Raw genomic sequence first — 16,309 nt, forward strand, 5'->3', positions numbered from 1 at the left:
CTGGGCTGAGTGAGAGATGCTACTGTTGTAATAGTGTGTTGGGGCGTTGAGAATGCATATGGATGTTTGGTGATAGATTTTCTTGTAGAGAAAAAGGACTGTGGGAACCGAAGCATGCCATGGCAACAATCTCTGCTCCTTGCATGTCTAGACCGTCTTTCTTTTGAGTATTTTCATTTAGCTAGTGGTTCGTGATGATACAAAGTGAGCTGTTTTAGGTTTATTTATTTACTTTTGTTTAGTCTCTGACCAATCTGGATTAATCAAGACTGAGATTCAAGACATTTCAGCCATGACAGTTTCATTTTTTTCTTAAATTCAGACTACATTGGGTAATGTATCCGAACCTTTCTTTAAAGATAGTAGTGAGTTGAGGAATTTGGTTGCTATTTCTTGTAAGTCAAGCAACCATCTTTAGCCTCTGTGGTTTTCTTTACATTTTCTTGAAATATTTAAATTGAAGGAGTTCTAAATGTTATTATATTTACTTACTCCTAACAACATTAGTAAAAACAAATCATCACTGTAACTGCCACCACCACCATCACTATCATCATTATTGCTTTTCTTATGTTTCCTTTTTCTATGCTGGTATGGGTTGGGAGAATATTCTACAATTGTCATGTCTTTGCATTGTTGAACTACCAAGCTGTGAGGCATTTTGTTTAAACAGGATATAAACAATGTCACTGCATCCAAGTGTTCATCTATCTGTCTGTCTATCTAATTGCTCTGTGTCTCTATCTCTTTCAGTCAACACTCAAAGTATCCTCAAAGCTGATGCCCTCAAATATGTTATGATTTTCCGAACACAGGTAAGTCTCATATACAAATATGAGTGAAGTTTTATTTTGCTGGTATCTGTATGTATGAAATCAGTGGTTCCCAGGTTAGAGATGGTTATAATTCTGAAAGGTCACAAAAGCAAAATATAAAAGTCCCAGCAAAGTCAAAAGTAACATGGTGGTTGACATGATGGTGACGACTAAGTGACTGGTTTGGAAAACTTAGAAGGAAGGTGATAGTAGGGAGTTTTACCAAATAGAAGGGCAGCTAGGTGATTGGTGTACTTTGTTAAAGGTGAGGCAGAAAGCAAGAGATTTGTCATGTCCTGTAATGTGAAGATAAGAGGAAAAAAGTGTTGAGGATTGTGAAGCAGTGAGAGAACTGAAATGTCATTGGTACCTTCATTATGATGAAGACAAGAAAGTGGTGTGGAAGTGCCATTATGATACCTGATTAATTTACTAATACTGGGCTGAGTAAGTTAATCTGGTATCTAAAAGTTCAGGATAAACAATTTAATTTGGAATGGAATATTCCCTCTATTTCTTTACCTTATGACAAAGGTAAATTTTTTTGCTCTCTTTGTAATGGTGAAATGTTTTTTATCCTATTCTCAAAGAATCCCCTTGTAAACAGGTTTATAGAATGCATTTATCATTGCCAACATTGGCAGAAACATACCTTTAGTTCCTATAAGTGATTTCTAATATTCTATAGAATTTGAACTTTGACTGTCCTCTTACATTGCACTTCCACTAAATATATCTACTTCCATGCCTTTAAGCTTTATTCTGATTCACCTATCACTCTATATCTCCCCACTATTAGCTTTCTGCTAATTTCTTTCTTTCTCCTCCTCTTTCTATAGACTACCTTTGACGTTATATCTACTAACAGTTTAAAAAAAAAAAAACTTGATAGTGTTCCCTTCATCATATATGCAGTCATAGCATTCTGTTTAAATGTCTTATTGATGTGTTTGGTTTCTTTCTTTCCCTGATGACAAGATTGCATTGTTTTACACCATTTTATTCCTTCTGGAATAATACCAATGTTGTCTTCGAAACATATATTGGAAGTAAAAGAATTTAAATAACACCTGCGTTTAACTCCATTTATTTATCTATCTATATTATGCAAAACATTTCACCTTAACCTGGATTTTCTACTTTTATAAATAGGTTGTTATATCCTTGTTACTTGTGTGAATTTTTGCTACTCTGGTAACTGTTTATTTATGTTATTGTGTTGCATTTGTTAAATAATTATAAACCGTAACCCTCCCCCTTTCGGAGAAGGGGCTTTGGTTATTGTTTTAAAATTGAATTGTGTCCCTGTTTGGGGAAATTGACAATATTTTCAACGTCTTTACGGAAGCATTTTTGTTAAAATGCCTTCGATAGAAGAAAGTCCAAAAATGAATTTCGCTGCAGCCGTACACTTCTATACAAGAGGGAGGACAAGATCCAATTGATTGAAATTGCAAGACACGGGCCTACAATTCCAGTCTGTTATATATTTTGAGTATTGTTATCACTTGCGATATCAAGATATAACTTTCTATTTTGTATTTTATGTGTAGATGTATATATATATATAGATGTACATGTAATATGTACACATATATATATACACACATATATACATGCATAATATATCTACCCATACACACACACACACACACATACATAGGGGCAGGTGTGGCTGTGTGGTAACAAACTACGTTCGAAGATACTGTACTTGACATGGGCGGTAGTGCCTTGCCAGTCTATGGCCTACCTTCAACAAACCAGGAAGGCACAAACACTCTGTCTTCACATTTGCTGCGTGAGACATGTTTTAATGTTGACGAGCTTGCCGAGTACATAGCCGACAATGAGCCAAAGCTCCTTCCAGAACAGAAGTTCGCTTACAACTCCGTTGTTAATTCAGTCCGGGCCAAAGCTGTGAGGATATTTTTCCTGGACGCTCCTGGGGGCACTGGGAAAACTTTTCTCAACAAATCAATATTGGCTGAGACATTGCCACAAGACATTGCCCTAGCTGTGGCATCATCTGGAATTGCGGCTACTTTGTTGCCAGGCGGCAGGAGAGCTCACTCCATTTTCAAGCTTCCGCTTGACTTAGCGAAGACTGAGACACCAACTTGCAACATCAGTAACAGCTCCGATCAGGCAGAAGTCTTCAGACAATGCAAGCTTATCGTTTGGGATGAATGCACGATGGCCCACAGAGGTGCTCTTGAGACACTAGATAGATCTCTCAGAGACATCAAACACTCTTCAGCTCCCATGGGAGGCATAACACTTCTTTCAGGGGACTTCCGACAAACACTTCCCGTTATTCCCAAAAGGACTAGAACTGATGCAGTAAGTGCATGTCTTAAGTCATCCACATTGTGGCCACTGGTGAAGACTCTCAAACTTCACACCAATATGCGTGCTCATATGTGACGTAATATCACATCAGCAGCATTTTCTCACACCCTCCTTGCACTTGGCGAAGGCAAAATACCAGGAGATGAAAATGGTAATATTGCCATCGATTCCATTTGTACCATTGTTAAAATGCCTTCTGATTTCAGAGACGCAGTGTTCCCAGATCTACAAGCTAATTATCAGAATATGGATTGGATTGGCCAAAAGGCTATACTGGCCCCGAGGAATAAAACTGTTCACCATATTAATGATGAAATGCTAAAACTCATTCCTGGGGATGTCTATGTATATAAGTCTATCGATACAACTCCTGACCCAGAGGACGTCATCAACTATCCAATAGAGGTACTCAATTCCTTTGAGCCCCCCCGGACTACCACCACACATTCTCAAACTTAAAGTTGGTGCCCCTATAATGCTCATTAGAAATTTGGTTCCCCCAAAACAATGCAATGGCACACGTTTGATCGTTAAGTCCTTATCTCCCACCGTAAACTTATATCAATATTTGCCTGAATAATCATCATAATTCAATGCAATCATTAACAGTACTTTCAAGCAATTCAGCCCCGAGCATCGCCGGGCAATTCTGCTAGTATATATATATATATATATATATATATATATATATATATATATACATATACACACACAAGTGCACATACACTCACATGCACACACACACACACACAATAAATTTTAACTACATTATACTTATTGAGTGCATCTGTTGTTGTTGCAGTTACAAAGGGAGGCACTCATTGCTTGTATCCCCCATATCATTCGACATATGGCAGCTGAAAGCCCTGTGGTGCATACTTATGCTGCACATTGTATTGAACGGCTGCTGACTGTAAAGAATGCCCAGAATACTGCTATGCAAGTAGTCATTTGTTATTTCTTCTTAATTATCTTCTTATAAACCTACCACTGTTCCTGCATCTACTATTTCAATTGTATTTCATGTATCTTATTTCTTTTTATTTTTTTATTATTGTTCTTTGTGTGCTTGTTTTCAAAAATTTCTCCTCGTATAAGTCTTTAGTTTTTTTACAGGTTGATTGTAGGAGCCATCTGTTTCTCTTTATGAGTCTGAGTAAAGTGATAGAGAAGATCATTGAAAATGAAAGTGTTTGTTGTTGGTGTATTTCATTTGTAGAGCAGAACAAATGAAAACACTATTGAGTATTATTGTTTGTATGTATGACATTATAGAGAGTATTTTATGTATGGGGAATGTTCACAAGTATGAAAGTATGTGTTCCATGTTATTGTTAACTTGTATGGAATAACAGTACTTCATGTTATACATCTCTTAAACGTCAAGACAACTCCTAACTACTCCATGTCAGGACAAAAACTACTCAGTGTTATTTGTTCAATAAACTGTGCTAATATCCCTCCATGCATTGTCTGAACATAACATGAATATATTCTGTTCTTGCAGGATTGGCACTGCTGACATTCAACAATTTGGAAGTGACCTTCTATTGAATCTCTTTAACATTCTCAATTTTTCTACATCTTCAGAGAATGAGTATGCCATGAAAGGTAACTTTTTAATGTTTGAAATTCCACATTATTCTAACCATTTTCATCAGCTTTGACTACTTTTAAAGCCAATTGGTTTACTTCTGTTTATATATACCTGAAATTTTGAAGAGTTAGCAAATTTGTTTAAGCATTGTCAAAAAAAAAAAGAATAAATAAAATGCCTTGTAGTATTTGTTCTGGGTCTTACATTCTGAATACCAGTCTTGGTGAGGTTAATATTGCCTTTCAATTCTTCCAAGGTCAATAAAATTCAATAGCAATCATGTACTGGAGATAGATGGTATATACAACCCACTACTGCCAAAATTTCTGGCCTTGTATCTAAATCAGAAATAACTGCTGCAGCAGCAGTGGTGGACACAGTCCTCATTATCATCGTTTAATGTCTGCCTTCTGTGCTAGTATGGGTGGGACAGTTTCACAAGAGCTGGCCAGGCAGAAGCCTGCACCAGACTTCTGTGACTGTTTTGGCAGGATTTTTACAGCTGGGTGCCCTTCCTATAATGCCAGCCACTCAACATAGTGGTTGATTATATATTTAGTGTCAGACAAAATGTCTTCTAGTATTTGTTCCTAGTTCAAAACCTCTTCAATAAAATAAAATATCATTCAAGTCCTGGAATCGGTTTAATAGACTCACACTCTCCCCATCTAACTGCTGGCCTTGTGCCTAAATCAAAAACAGTCTCAGAGTTGTACAGTGTCAGAGCATTGAAACAAAAATAGCTTTTAGCCTTTCATCCAACTCTTTAGGTTGTGAGTTCAAAACCTACGGTCAACTTTTCCTTTCCGTTCCTCTCTCTCTCTCTCTCTGTATGCATATACATGTATATATCCCCCTTGTTATCATCATTATCATTTAATGTCCATTTTCCATGTTAGCTGGGTTGGACAATTTGAGAGGATCCGGTGAGCCACAGGGCTGTGTCATGTTCGATATTAGCTATGGCATAGTTACTACGATCGGATTCTATTTCTAACACCAGCCATTCTACAGTGTGTATTGGGTGCTTTTTTTGTACCAGTGGTACTAGTGGGGCTGCCAAGTAACTTGCAAGACAGGAAATATCAAGAAAAAAGAAAAGTCCCCTCTACTAAATATGTGTGTGTGTGTGTGTGTGTGGGATGGTATTTGATAGGGTGGTGAAGCACAAACAGTCTTGATATAGAGAAGATACATGGCTACTCAGTATTTATATAAAGATGGGAGTATCCAGGGAAAGGTAAGATGGTAGTAATGAGGGTGCTGAAGCAAAAATCTGGCTCAGATCTGTGCGGTGGGAGGGGACGTAATTATAAGAGTCTGAAAGGAGAGTTGCTGATGCCTAGAGATGGGGTTAGAGGTGAATGCAGGAGGGTATAATGAACAAGATAGGAGTGGCTCAGGGATGATGGTTCAGGAGTTCCATGATGAGCAAAGAATAAGAGTGGCAGGGAGGGGGAGTTAGAGGAGCATATGGAGTAGCTGTAGTAAGTGGGCACTGGGAATGATAGCTGATATGTGGCTGTGTACTCGTATACAATTTAACAAATTTATTTACGTAGCAGAATGCATCTAATAAAAAAATCTCATTAACAGGTGAGACAAAGGTGAATACAGGTGTGTAACATACTGAAAATTAATATGTATTTCTCACTTTCACATGCCAACCTTGTCTGGCACCTGTGCCGGTGGCACGTAAAAAGCACCCACTACACTCATGGAGTGGTTGGCGTTAGGAAGGGCATCCAGCTGTAGAAACATTGCCAGATCAGACTAGGCCTGGTGCAGCCTTCTGGCTTCCCAGACCCCAGTTGCACCGTCCAACCCATGCCAGCATGGAAAGCAGACGCTAAACGATGATGATGATGATGATAATATACTTTCAAAATTATATAGTTATGACATATTTCTGTCATGAAACTGTCCAAAGCACCCTTTACACAAGGGCACTTTGCAAAAGGAACACATATATGAAATGTCAATCTGATACACTTTTGCAGTGAACACTGTCTGCAAACTTTTTTCCTTCTGTTTATCTATTCAACTTTATGAAAGTCAATGTTTTCTCTGTTGACATCCACCTCAGTTAATTTTGCTTTGCTCCCAGTTCTGTGCTTTCTAGAAGAAAAGCCCTCATGTAACTGAGATGCGATGTCAACCCAAAATTTCAAGTGGTTGTAGTCCTTTGGTGGCGGAGGTACCTTATGGCTTATTACATATACAATATGTGAATTTACAATAGTTAAATTAACTAAAAGTCACAAAATGTACCTCCACCATTTCCTCCCAGGTTGACCAACTGGGTAATGAGCCTGATATTGGTCAGATTTATCAACCCCACCCATATATTTGTTATAAAAAATATTCACTAGGGGTTTCCCCTCAGTGCCAACACCAGGTTGTTCATTAGAAGACAGAAATAAAATCTATCTTTTGTCTTTGAAAGCAGTAACTAAAACACTTTCTTTTTGTATTTGTAAAATGTCCCCTTTTTTTAAAAATTTTGTTTTCATTTCATGGTGTAAGCCCTTTATGGTTTCCCGTAACAGTACTGCACGTATAAGCACTTGCATGGGCAAGATTTTCTGTCAAAGCCACTGAAGAAAAAAAATGGTCAAAATAGAGGTGTTGGTGCTGATGGTGAAATGGTTCAGTAAGAGACCATACAACATCATATCCCAATCCATATGGTCTGTTTCTATTATATTTTTTACCTGTGTAAACATCGAAGTTTACACAATATCCAGTCTCTGCTTCACAAACTTCCCATACCTTGATCCCCCATTTAGTACGTTTGGCAGGCATGTACTGCTAAAAATGTACTCTGCCCTTATAGCCTATCATGGCTTCATCTACACTGAGATTTTTCTCAGGTAGATACACAGTTTTATAATTATTAACAAGAAAATCAATTACAGGACATACTTTATACAGGTGATCGTAGTTTGGGTCGTTTTTGCAGGGATCATTAGCAGAATCAGTTAAATGCAAATACTGAGATATTTTCGAATACCATGTCTTTGACATTATACTTGAGATATATGGATTGCCATACCTTATGTCCAGACTCCAGTAGTTCCACAGTCGAAGAAGCTGTTTAACACCAAACATAATATTAATTGTGAAAAAGGCTCTCATTTCCGCAGTATAAGTTGCCATAGTGGATCGTCTCTTCCACGAATAGAAATTAAACGTTGCATATATTTGTTTGTTTCCTCTGCAACATTTTCAAAAAAACTTTCTGGTAGATACAAAAATAGATAGTCCAGTGGTCGAGCATCAGGAGGTAAATTGTGTTGTGGACCAGGAATAGTGATTGGTGTTGTAAACATGTTGCCATGTTTACGATATCATTTTCATCACTTTTGTCTCAAAATCTTCCTCGTTTGACGAATAAGCGCTAATATCAATATTAGATTTTCATTTATATTTTCTATATCGTCAAGAGTAAAACCTTCAAAGTCGGAATCGCTACTTGCTGACGCCATTTCTTTAACAACTAAAGTACACACTTCACTGCAAATGTTGAAAAAAAACCATGTGGTTTAAACAATTTCACAGTATTTATACTTGAATAAAGGTGGGAAAGGCTTCATCTCACATTATCTCAAAGCTATGAGAATTGAATAACGTGATTTGTTTTTTTTTTTTAGTGATTTCGTAGAGCAATCGGATACGACCTGCTTGAACAAATAAAGGGGAATTATTTTAGCCAGTTATAGCCACTTTGAACACTAAAGGGTTAAAGTTGCAGTTGAGAAAAAATTAACTGACGTGGTGAACTTGAAGCTGTCACAGTATTAGAAAAGAATTACCTGTATTTTCATTTGCATGGGTATCAAAATGCTGACATCATGACCGCTGCTCAATCCCCTGTAAATGCTGTAAGACATGACATGATCAGCTGCAATGGGGTCTACAAAGCTGTAGCCAACAGGAAGGGTCATAGCAGGCATGTATCATCAGTGAGAATAATGTCATGTCATCCAAAACTTTTGAACAGAGACTTGAGCTCAATTAAGAGTGGTGCTATGTGAAGCTGCTGGAGACTGTGGTCAAACCCTGGCTGTAGAGGGTTGCTGTTGAAAGGCTCTATATATGTAAGAGCAGGATTTAGCTCCTTGCCATACTTTTGGAAAGGGCTAGAAGTGGTTGTTGGAGGAATTTCTACAACTTCACCAGCCCTAATTTCTGGCCTTCTAATTCTGTGGATTGCTGTGTAGAGCACAGTTGAGAAAGACACCAACCACTGTGCTTGCAATACCAATATTGAGGTGGTGTTTGAAGATCTTCCCTGGAATTCATTGAGGAATGCGTCCATGAGGTTCCAGAGCTGTTTTAAGGTTATGTGGAAGCTGAGGGTAGCTACTTTGCATATACTGTTATCTTCCAGCCATAATCTAGTTGATGTTTTTTTTGTTGTTTTAAAATATTTTAAGTTTTGCATGGGATATTGTGTTTTCTTCAGTGCCTCTCCATCTTATGTGTATCCTCTTCTAAACAGAACAAAAGGAGAAACATGAGATGGAGAGTCGCTGAAGAGGTCACAGGAAGTGTGACAAAAGATTTCCAAAGGACATAAAATGTTTTCTTTTATGTAAACCGTCAAATTTAGCTCAAACAATGTGTATGTTTGTGTGTCTTCTTTATATGTCCATTTATTTGTTTCTCTCTCTCTTATATATACCTGTGTCTTGCTGTCTAACCATCCCTCTATCATGTATATCCCCTCTGTTGACCTAGCATTCACTCATCACCAAATTTCTATTACTTGATAATCTTGAGCATAGATTCACTGTAATATGTCCCCCCTCCTACCTATCTTTCCAGCTATCATGAGATGCCTGTCGGCCCTGAACGATAGTGTTATGCCATTGATACCCATGGTCCTTGGGAAACTCACTCAGAAACTACTTGATGTCAGTAAGGTTAGTGACTGTTTTCACATTTGTTGTTGATGCTAATGTTGTTTTTGATACTACCATTGTTGTTGTCTATACTCCAGGTCAAAAAGCTTATGACCATCCTACCTCTGTATATTTAGGAGCGCATAGGAAGTACTGTGCCCTTTTCTTAAGTCAGTATGGTGTGACTTGAGGAAATTTGGTTGCCATTCCTAGTGGATAAGGTGACCACTTAAAGGCTCCTTTATTGACTTGTCATTACATTGTCTCTTGTTTGTGTTTGATGTTTCTCATTAGAAGATAACAGTAATTGCATGGGGTAAGCTGAGTGGGAGGAGCAATAGGGTTAGATATTCAGCTGGTAAAACAACATGCAAACATGTAAATTTATAGGTAACTTATTCAACTCAAACCAAATGCCTGACCCTCTTCTCACTGTTTGACACACTCCCTCACTCACACTCTACTTTTCACTGTATTGCTCAAATTTAAAGTCAAGTTTGTTTCTTTTTTTATGAGCCTAGCAGACAGGCCATTATTTACTGCATTTACTACTAACTTTCTTGTGTTGGTTGCATCTATTTGTTAGTTAAGTAGATTGTGGCAGTCAATGTAATATACCTTACACTTGTCAAAGAACACAACACAATGATTATAGTTGCAATATTTTTGAGTTCTTAGTTCTACTATCATTATAAACTATTTCAGCAGTGAAATGTTGCTTGAAGTCTATGTATTAGCCATAGCAGACTGAGACAGTAGTTTAAATTAGAACAAGAAAGAGGCATGGCAGATTTACTATGCAAGGCTATTGAATGTGGAGAACAAATGGAATAAAGAGCGTCTCCCTCATGTGAGCCCAACAGAGGGATCAGCTATCCTAGTAGACAGCAGTATGGTAGATAAGGCAATTAAAGATAAGAAAACGGAAATTTTTCATCTGGAATTGCTACTGAGATGCTCAAAATATCCAATAAGGTAAGATACAGGTTAACCATCTGCATAGTTAATCGGGTTATTCATGAAAGCGTAATACCCAGTGACTTGTGTAGCAGCATTATTGTTTGCTACTATAAGAGTAAGGGAGATGTCATAGATAGAAGCAATTACAGAGGCATCAAACTCTTGCACCAGGTGGTGAAAATTACAGAGAGAATTATAGCTTAATAGATTAAGAGCAGAATTAGACTAGAAGAAATGCGGTTTTGCTTTTACCCTGGGAGCAACACTAATGATGCTATTTTCATAGTCAGGTAACTGCAAGAGAAGTACTTAGCTAAGAATAGACCATTATACTTGACATTTGTTGATCTAGAGAAAGCCTTCAAAAGTGTACCCTGCTGTGATATGGTGGGCTCTGATGAGGCTATGGGTAGACAAGTAGCTTGTGAAAGCTGTACAGGCCATGTACAGAGACTCTGTCAGTAAAGTGAGAACTAACCATGCTTTCACTTTACAGCACAGAATTTGGTATAAAGGTAGGTGTTCATCAAGGCTCAGTCCTCAGTCCCCTCCTGTTCATCACTGTCCTGCAGGCCATAATGGGAATCCAAACACAGCAGCTCCAAGGAACTATTATATGCTGATGATCTTGCTCTTGACAGATTCTGTATCAGAGCTAGAAAAGAAATTTTAGGTATAGAAGCAAAATCTGGAATTGAAGGGTCTTAGGGTTAACTTAGCAAAGACTAAGATCTTAGTAACAAGAAAACAGTCAGGATCCTAGACAGGACCCTACCTGCTCCAGGTAAGTGGCCTTGTCCGATTTGTAGGAAAGATATAGTCAGGAATTCCATTCAGTGTACCCAGTGTAAGCTATGTACACAAGTGGTGTAGTGGAATAATAGGAAAGTTATCAGAGAAAATAATGTTTGTAAGTAGAAATGCACAGGAGCCATAAAAACTACAGATACTTGAGAAATTTTTTTTTTTCAAATATCCCAGAGGCTCATTAGAGATACATCTTTAAAAAAAACTACCTGTTAAAGTTCTTAATCTTTTCTTTTATCCCTATTTCAGAACCCGAGCAAGCCCCATTTCAATCATTACTTGTTTGAAAGTATTTGTGTCATGGTGCGAGTTGCTAGTCGAGTCAACCCAACAGCAGTGACCACTTTTGAAGGGGCTCTCTTCGCTCCATTTACTGAGATCCTACGACAAGACGTACAAGGTAGGCAGGCATAACTATTGTAATGTTGCAGTATATTGTTGCAATATTACACTGTATTCGTGTTGCAGCATATTGATGCTGGAGAATTAATATTGATGAAATATTTTATAACAACAAAATTTTACACCAGCAACAATAGCCTGACTTCTCAGAACGTCAGGCTGTTGTTATAGGTGTGATATGTGCAGACATTTATGCACATATACAGATATATGTACACTTGTATATATGCATATACTTAATAAAAGAAGAACCATACGTAATACCTTAATATTCAGATGTCTGAGATGAGTTGTTTATAAAATTATAATTTTCCACACTATTAATCTCATATTTCAGGTCTGTATTGAATATTTACATCTACACAACCTTTTGATTAATTTTCATTTCCACTCATCAGGTGTCTTATTTGTAGGTCTATACAGAATACAACTTCATTTCATCATCGCTTTGTGTCCACTTCCCATGCTGGCATGAATTGGACAGGCTATCACATTACAAGTCACTTCTTACATGGAGTTACTACCCTACTAGTTGGCATGGTTTCTATGGTCATATGCCCTTCCTGTCATCAACTGCTTTACAGAGGGGAATAGGTATATTTTTATCATGGCACTGACATCATGAAATGCACCCTGTAGACTATGTTAAATGGTATCACTTGTTCCATTAATTAGTGTACTAGAAAGTTCAGGAAATGATTCTGCTTGTTTTTGTTCATGCAGTGATATGAGGATGTGACCTTTAGGCCATTTAACATTTGGGTGGTTAAAGTCACCCAGGAGGTGTATATTTATGTGCTGGTCCAGATTGGTCAGTATGTCTTCAATGCATCTGAGGCTCACCTCATATTTATTGTCATGTTTTGGGGCATTTGGTGGGTGATATAATGTGCGTATTACCACATCAAGTTGTTTAAATGCATTATGAGTGTGTCACAGATCGAGTTTGAATGTAACCACAGGATTAATGGTGTAACATCTCCATGGAGGTACATTGCAACTTGACTGTGATATCATTCTCTTCTGTCTGTACAGGACAGAACATATTCTGGTATGTTTACCTCCACCTGCATTTATAAGAAGCCTCTGATGTTTATCAGTTGAATTGGCAACATGTATGGCTTGGCTGTAAAGCTGGACTCTTCCCCCACCCTAGTCTTATTTGTGGCAGTCTTTGTGTGTGTGTGCATAGTTTAATGTTATTTGTAACCATGACAGGCTGCTGCACTATGTTGCTTTACTCCTACAGCAGCAAATGCACCTACATATAGCTTTTTGATGGTCTCCTTAACTGCAGACATTGTGGATTTTGGATTTCCTTGAGTATGATTTCATTTTATCTTGTTGGATAAGTGGGAAGTCGTTTATTACCTTGAGTTTCACTTTGCTTGGGCTTGGATGTGCAAAGTGGCAGTTTGCCCCCATCTCTCCATGCCAGCATGCACCTTTGATGTAGAATTTGCAGCTGGTTTGTGTTTCATGTACTGTTTTCTTTTTCCTTTTGCTTTTGGTAGTTATAAAATGAGAATTCAGTTTCATTAATCTTTTGCCTAGTTCCTTTTCCTTCACTGTTCTGAGAGGTGGCATTGCTTCTCTTGGAAGCTTCAGTTTCTTTTTCAGTTTGTACACCTCTGGATATTTTCAGTAATAAATACAGATCTGGTTGCATTCTGTATTGGAATTTTTGTTATGTATATATCAGTATGAAGGGAATTGAGTAAGTAATTATGTAGTGCATATGTTTCAAAAGAATTGCCAACCAGAAGTTATGTAACTTTAAGGTAATACATAGATGTTCAGTGTTCCTTCTTTTTGGGTACTTTTCTATCTGTTTTTTAGAAGCTCGTTGTTGAATAGAATTCAGTTTCAGAAATCAGAAAAATAATTTCTGTAGTTTCAGCAGTTAAATGGGGGTGGGTGAGTGCATAGCTTGGACAAGTGACCAAGCCATGCACTCATCCACCATTTGTGGTGATTTGTCACAGTGAGCATATTGCATGCAGTTTCCTATACAAATAGAAACTCATGAATTTGTAATGATCCTTTTGTTTTTGGGACAGCATGCTACAGGGGGACTGTAACTTGTGTGTCATTCAACAAAGACCAAGCCAGATGATGGCAATTGTTGAAGAACACAAGATGTTCATAGGACTTGTGTTCATTCATCAAAATGTTGGAAGTGCCCTTGGAGTTGTAGGTATTGATTGCATCTGAAGATTCTGGTGACATTTTCAAATGGTTTTACTTCAAGAAGTGTAAGCAAATGTATGTAGTGATTGGCAGGAAGCCTGTGGGAAAACAGGCTTGGGATAAATTTAGTTCAAGCAATACACACATCCAAAATTTGTGACTTTGCACCTATGAGGTGGGATCAAAAGTTCCAAGATTAGTTATGTTTAATAAAAAATAACTTACCTAAGTTTTAACATTATCTCCTTCGAAATAGTAACCATGAACAAGAATGACATGATGTGTGTACTCGTTGACAATATAATCCATCCTAGAGTTGTTAAAATAAATACCATTTGAGCTCTAGAATTGTTGTAATCGACTAGCCTTCTCCCCCAAAATTACTGGCTCTGTGCCAAAATTTGAAATATCATTATTATAGCTATTTTATTTTCCTTGTCTAATTCTCTCCTGATTTTTTTTTCAGAATTTGTGCCGTATGTCTTCCAAATCCTGTCCATGTTGATAGAACTACAGCAGAACGAACTGGCTCCCTATATGGCTCTCTTTCCCCACCTTCTAGTGCCAGTACTTTGGGAACGTCCTGGCAATATCCCTCCACTTGTCCGATTGCTACAGGCTATTATACAGAAAGGGGCCAAACAAATTGAACCTGATAAACTGGTAACTACATCATCATCACCATCTTTCAACATTCGTTGTCCATGCTGGCATGGGTTGAACGATCTGACCAGGGTTGGTAAGCTGTGGGGGCTGCACCAAACTCCACTCTGATTTAGCATAGTTTCTACTGCTGGATGCCCTTCCTAATGCTAACCTCTCCAAGTGAGTGCTTTTACATGCCACTGGCATGGGTGCCAATTGTGTGACACCAGTATCTGCCACGACTATGATTTAACTTGGCTTGATGGGTTTTCTTCTCAAGCACAGCATATTGCCAAGGGTCTTGGTCATTTGTCATAGCCTCCATGAGGCCCAACACTTGAAAGGTACTTTTTACATGTCACCAGCTCAGGTGCTAGTTATGCGCCATCATCATCATCATCAATGAGCATAAGAATAATTTTCATCTTTGTATTCTGCAACCTTTTCATTTCTCTTACTAGGTCTTGATATTTTTTCATTTTCTTGGCTTGTTAGCTGGTATTCTGTGGTGTTTCCCAGTCAGCAGTCTTACAGCGTGTCCTTTGGCCTCTATTAGCATATCTTGTCCCTTTGATCCAACATCATTGTCAGTTTCTATTATTGTTGTTCTTGTTATCATCATCATTATTGGGTTGGCAAAACAGAGCATGGAAATATGCTTGCAGTATTTCTTTTGGCTGTTTACATTCTGAGTTCAAATCATGAGATCAACTTTGCCTTTCATCCCTTTGTGGTCAATAAACTGAAGGACCTGTCCTGTAGTAGGGTTGTTGGTATTGACAAGCACCCATGCCTCAGAATTGTTGATCTTGTACCTAAATTAGAAGCAATTATTAGGGCTGGCAAATTGGTGGAGCTGTTAGCATAATGGTAAAAATTCTTGGCAGTACTTACTCCCAACTCTTTAAATTCTGGTACAGTTCCCAGTGTATAACTTTTACAACCTGGTCATGACTCCATTTCTTATATTCTTCCAGTGCCAACTTGGGACATTCTGTCACAATGTGTGCCATCGTTTCATTCCAAGATCCACAGGGTCTACATTTTTCTGACACATTCTCTCCATGTATATTTTTTTCTCAAGTTGTTTGGTTTTATCACTTGATCTTAAGCTGCTACGATAATTATTATCATTATTATTATTGAGTGAGAGAGCAGTGCATGCCATCAAAGTGACACTGGAGTAAAATATACGAATCCCAATATACCAATCATGACTACCTGTCTGATAAGGGTAAGCCAGGCATATACACCACAATTGTATGTGCACGACATGGTAATCTTATATCAAGATAAACAGCGCATGATCTTGCAGGTGGGGCCCAGTTAGAATTTTCTTCAGGTCAAGTAGCCTATCCCACTCAAAAAGTCCCTTTGAATGAAGCACCCATGTTTCCAAAGGTGAATTATCCAAACCCCAAAGAACTGCTCTCAATACATGGCTATGACGCTCCTCTACTACTTCTGCTCATGATCAAAGATGCTCATTTTGTCAGATGCTCATGTGGAAGATGTTCAGGAGCAATAAACACTGAAAATGCTCTGAGACCAACTTCTGCCACATTCCAGGGAGAAAAACTAGAAATAGTTGATAGCTTCCGTTACCTAGGTGACCAAGTCAGTAGTGGGGGAGGGTG

The 16,309-nt window shown here is 38.0% G+C and overlaps 1 protein-coding gene across 1 annotated transcript in view; it reads left to right on the forward strand.

Moving 5' to 3' along the window:
• The window catches only part of LOC115223868 (exportin-2), a 103,104-nt gene that overhangs the window by 56,580 nt on the left and 30,215 nt on the right, over positions 1-16,309 (forward strand). Inside the window, exons 15-20 of the mRNA XM_029794567.2 lie at positions 754-815; positions 3,967-4,103; positions 4,672-4,775; positions 9,592-9,689; positions 11,685-11,835; positions 14,494-14,690. Coding sequence (XP_029650427.1) covers positions 754-815; positions 3,967-4,103; positions 4,672-4,775; positions 9,592-9,689; positions 11,685-11,835; positions 14,494-14,690 — 749 coding nt within the window. The remainder of the gene's footprint in view (positions 1-753; positions 816-3,966; positions 4,104-4,671; positions 4,776-9,591; positions 9,690-11,684; positions 11,836-14,493; positions 14,691-16,309) is intronic.

The sequence above is a fragment of the Octopus sinensis genome, linkage group LG24 (assembly GCF_006345805.1).
Source record: "Octopus sinensis linkage group LG24, ASM634580v1, whole genome shotgun sequence".
Classification (NCBI taxonomy): Eukaryota; Metazoa; Mollusca; class Cephalopoda; order Octopoda; family Octopodidae; genus Octopus; species Octopus sinensis.